The sequence below is a fragment of the Pterocles gutturalis genome, unplaced genomic scaffold (genome assembly GCF_000699245.1).
Source record: "Pterocles gutturalis isolate BGI_N339 unplaced genomic scaffold, ASM69924v1 scaffold14549, whole genome shotgun sequence".
Taxonomy (NCBI): Eukaryota; Metazoa; Chordata; class Aves; order Pterocliformes; family Pteroclidae; genus Pterocles; species Pterocles gutturalis.
Genome location: NW_010130874.1, coordinates 1 through 4,264, shown reverse-complemented (window position 1 = coordinate 4,264; position 4,264 = coordinate 1). Strand labels below are relative to the sequence as shown.

The 4,264-nt window shown below is 62.0% G+C and overlaps 1 protein-coding gene across 1 annotated transcript in view; it reads right to left on the bottom strand.

Annotated features, from left to right (window-relative positions):
• Nucleotides 1–4,162, bottom strand: part of LOC104466843 (amyloid beta A4 precursor protein-binding family A member 3-like) — a gene marked incomplete at its 5' end in the record, with an annotated part of 4,523 nt that extends 361 nt beyond the window's left edge. The window contains 8 exons of the mRNA XM_010080396.1: nt 1–110; nt 941–1,060; nt 1,665–1,877; nt 2,088–2,267; nt 2,608–2,766; nt 3,340–3,426; nt 3,585–3,730; nt 4,123–4,162. The exon at nt 1–110 is cut by the window's left edge and continues 34 nt beyond it. Of these exons, the coding sequence (XP_010078698.1) occupies nt 1–110; nt 941–1,060; nt 1,665–1,877; nt 2,088–2,267; nt 2,608–2,766; nt 3,340–3,426; nt 3,585–3,730; nt 4,123–4,162 (1,055 nt within the window). The remainder of the gene's footprint in view (nt 111–940; nt 1,061–1,664; nt 1,878–2,087; nt 2,268–2,607; nt 2,767–3,339; nt 3,427–3,584; nt 3,731–4,122) is intronic.
• Nucleotides 4,163–4,264: the final 102 nt, after the last annotated feature.

The window sequence follows — 4,264 nt, the reverse complement described above, 5'->3', positions numbered from 1 at the left end:
ATCTTCTCATGGGGCGTTGCCACCACGCTCTGCCCGTTGATCTCGATGATGCGGTGCCCCACGCGGATGCCACCTCTCTCAGCAATGCCCCCACGCATGAGGCTGCAGATCTGGGGAGCGGGGAGCACTGGTGAGACCAGAGCTGTGCCCACAGCCCAGGGCCACATGCAACCCTGTCCCCAAACCCTCTCATCTGCGCAGGCTCCTGGCAAGAGCTCTGGACTTGGGTGCTGTCTCCTCTGCCCGAGGGCGTGCAGCAAAGGCAGGGATGTCCCTTGGCACTGCTGCCGCTGCAGTGATGTGCTGAGCTGTAGGGGCGAGGGCAGCCTGCAGGCTTTTGTTTCTCCAGCTGACAGAGAGCTCGGTTCCCCCCATCCGCCCATCGAACCCTCGTGCTCCCGTCAAGCCCGGGGTGCAGAGCCAGAGCTTCTCCCTGGGCAGCAGCTCCTGCGCACCTGTGGGTAACCCCATCTGGGTAACCACGTCTCCACTACTAGTAGGAGCATCAGTCAGTGTGCGAGGGAGCCGTGCCACCCCCTCCATCAACTCCCACTGGTCCTGGAAGTCCTTCTCTCTGCCTTCCCAGTGCAGCCACTGTGGAGCCCAGAGCAGGGAGTGGCTGGGGCACTGGGGACAGCAACAAATGTCACTAAGGTCATGCCAAGAAAGCCAGGAAGAAACCACCACCCCAAAAACAAACAGCTAAAGAGCACCAGGGAGACAGATCCAACCGCCGGTGCCGCAGGAGAGCTACGAAGAGCCTTTTGCTGTGGCACAGCAGAGCCCTACCAAAGCCCAGCCCTGGCAGGCACAAGGAGCGCTGGAGCTGTGCGCTCGTCCCTGTGGACACAGCCAGAACCCTGTGTCCCTCTGCCAGACAGTGGCTGAAGCCCTTGGCTGATGCCGGCCCAGCTCCGCTCCTGTCCCTGCAGGCACTCACCACACCGTTCTCAACACAGAAGCCCAGCTGGTACTTGGAGTCAGGGCGCCGGATGACAGCTGTGGTGACAGGGGGACAGTGCACGATGTTCATTGTCACCTCTGTCTGGTGCTTCAGCTCCTGGAAGATGGTATGGGGCTTTGTCAGACTTTGGAGAACTATTTGAGAGGGGCTGCACAGCCATGTTGCTCATGGGACGGCTGATTAGCAACCTATTTTCAGTGGGGAAACTGAAGCACACACAGTGATACTGCCATGCTTAAATCCACGGAGAACTCATAAATCCGGTCCAAGATGTCCCCCTCTGCCCCTGAGGCCAAACTGGCCTTGCTTTCACCTCCTTCCTGCCTAGGAGGCAGAAGATGCAACAGGTTCCCCCCAGGACACACGCCTGCCTCCCCACCCGGGCTCCTCCTCAGGCAGCGCCCTGCCCACACCCTGCAGCAGCAAGGTTAGTCCCCAGCTTTGTCCCTGGCTTGTCACATCCCTTCCTCCAAAGCACTCAAAGCAGGGACTGTCGCAGTCCACAGGACAGTGGCCCCTGCACTCCTGTCCCTCTTCCCCATAGCCTCCTACCCGCCAGCTGCCCCCAAGCTGGGAGCATCAGGGGGATGCTGACACCACAGACACTCCCAGACGTCTTCAGGCCGGTCCCTGTCTCTGCCCACACTCACCCTCCTGCCAGGGGGGAGGCAGGAGGCCCCTGCACGCAGCCCCGTCTCACCCGGATGATGCTCTGGCAGGTGGCGAGGGGCAGCCCTACCAGGCTGGTCCCGTTGACGGACATGAGGCGGTCCCCGATGCTCAGCTCGCCCGACCGCTCCGCGGGGCCCCCGTGCATCAGGTTGGCGATGACCACTGTGGGCAGGATGGAGCCCCAGCCCGACTCCACGATGGCGATGCCCAGGATCTCCCCCTTCTGCTTCCGGATGCAGACCTGGGGGGTGAGACACAGACAGGTTACGGTCACCAGAGTCCTGGGGCATGTGTGGCAGCGCCAGCACAGGCGTCCTGGGCTCACAGGCAGCTGGGATGGGGCCCAGTTTTGCAGGGTGCACCTCAGCTGCTCAGGGAGCCATGGAGGGGATGACACAGAGGTGCCAGCAGGTACCCCATACTGTCCCCACCCCTCCAAAGCAGCTCTTACATCCTTGCAGTTCTCCTGCCGCGAGAAGTGGGTCAGCTCTGCATTGTATTGCTCCTGGTCCTCAAGGGCACAGCTGTACTGGCGAGGACTCAGCTCGCTCGGGTCGATGCTGTTGGCCTCCAGGAAGCGCTGGTAGGCCACGCCGAATGCCTGCCCGATAGCCTGAGTGATGACCTGGGCCTGGGGAAAGAGGGGGGCTGCTCACGCCCATGGCTCAGGGCCAACGGTCTCACTGGCAAACTGGAGCCAGCAGCTGCCAGCGCCCTGTAATTCCCAGCACACGCACTGCGCCCGGGGAGCTCCAGCGCATCCCAGCTCCTTCCAGGCCTGAATGGGCCCCTTTACGGCACCAATCCTGCCCCCTCTTCTCGCTGGGTCCCTCTGTGCCGCAGAGGTGCTCGGGCTGGGCTCCTTGCCCCTCTCTGTGCTCCTCAGGAGCCCCCAGCACAGACCCAGAGCACCCAGTCACTCCAGCGGGACAGGGCCCAGGACCTCCCAAGGGACTCGTGTATCGCCTCACGTCAGCCGAGTGGAAGACGTGGCAGATCATCTTGTAGAGCCGCTTCTCCTCCGCCACCTCTGAGCGCCGAGGCAGCTTCCGGCGCGCCATGAGCACCACGAGGGAGCCGATATCGGCGATGTAGGAGATGGTCTGGAGGGAGTGATCCATCATGGCCTCCTGGCAAGGAGAACATGGGCACAGCCATTCAGCCCTCCCCAGCCCGACGGACCCTGTGGGCAGCCCACGAGCCAGCCAGGCACCACCACAGGCAGGAAGGCCCCTTTACGGCACCAATCCTGGCTGGGATCAAATGCCTGGCACACGCTGGGCAGAAATCATGTCTACGCTAAAAGGTACAAACAGCTCCTTCGATCAAGAACTGAGTCCCCAGGTGCTGCCGGGGAACAAGACAGATCTTCCCTCTTACTATAAAGCAAAAACTAATCCTGAGGCAAAGAGCTACAGAAATATCAAGCCTAGGTTCCCTGGAGCTTGGTCTGGGAACATAGCAGTTCTCGTGAGGAGCAATTTGCACGAGAAGCATTGTACAGCCACGCAGAGCCAAGGGACATGTCATGTCTGCGTGGGATAGCTGCAGAGTGACATGTCTCCTCTTAGACACGTGTCCTCGCCCGTAGGCCATTCTTGGGCATGACCCCACCAGTGTGGGTGCAAAGCAGAAATCCCAAGGCCACACAGGAAGGTTTCAGCAGCCCCAGAGCCATGCGGGTCCTCCCGTCCCCTGCTCACCTGCGTGTCAGCCGTGAGCACCTTGATCCTCTGTGTGGAGACAAACAGATCCACCTCTGTCATGGGCTGGGACTCCCCCTCCGGCGCCTGCACAGGGGAGCACCCAGGAGAGGTCACTGCTGCTGCCAGGGCTCCTCTGGTCCCTGTCCCACAGCCAGGAGCTGCCCGTGGGCAGGTCCCGAGTGCTGCCCCACACCCACGAGGGGTCAGGCTGGTGGCCGTTGTGCCCCCCTACCCTCCTGCACCTTGATCCTGTCCACCGCCTCCTGCGCCTGCGCCATGCGGACGCTGGTTGGGGGGTTCCTCTCTGAGACAAGCTGTGTGGAGCCCAGGTACTTTGCCCCAAAAATCACACCGTCCAGCAGGTCCTCTGGGTCACAAGGGCCTGGAACTGAGGCATTGGGAGGAACTAAGCAGGGAGTGGTCCCCCCATCTCTGAAAACTGGGGGCACCAACTCCTGCTGCCCATTAGCTGCATTCCTACACATGGCAAAGCATCACTGGAGGACCAACTCTGACCCCAGGGCTGCTTCCTCCTTCCATCGGGCACACCCTGGCGTCCCCCCTTCTCCCTTCCCAAGCCTGGATACCCCCCCTCCTCGATCCCTGAAGCACCCCCATTTGCTCAGCAAAGGGTGGGCCCCCTGGAGTCTGCAGCCACATCCCCACCCCGCACGGGCGCAGCGCTGGGGGCCCTGGCCACCCCGCTTTCAGGATCAGAGCAGGAGGCAGCGCGTCAGGATTCCCGGGCGCTTTTGCTGCTCAAGCATAGAAGCAACTCACCCTCTTTGAAGGCTGGGAAGGAGGATGGAGGTTCCCTCTTCTGCAAAGCAATCAGAGAACAGGTGAGGCTCCAGCTGGGATCCCAGGGATTCAGCCTGCCCGCCCCGCGGCTGGGCTACCCCTGGAGCACCAGGACAGCAAA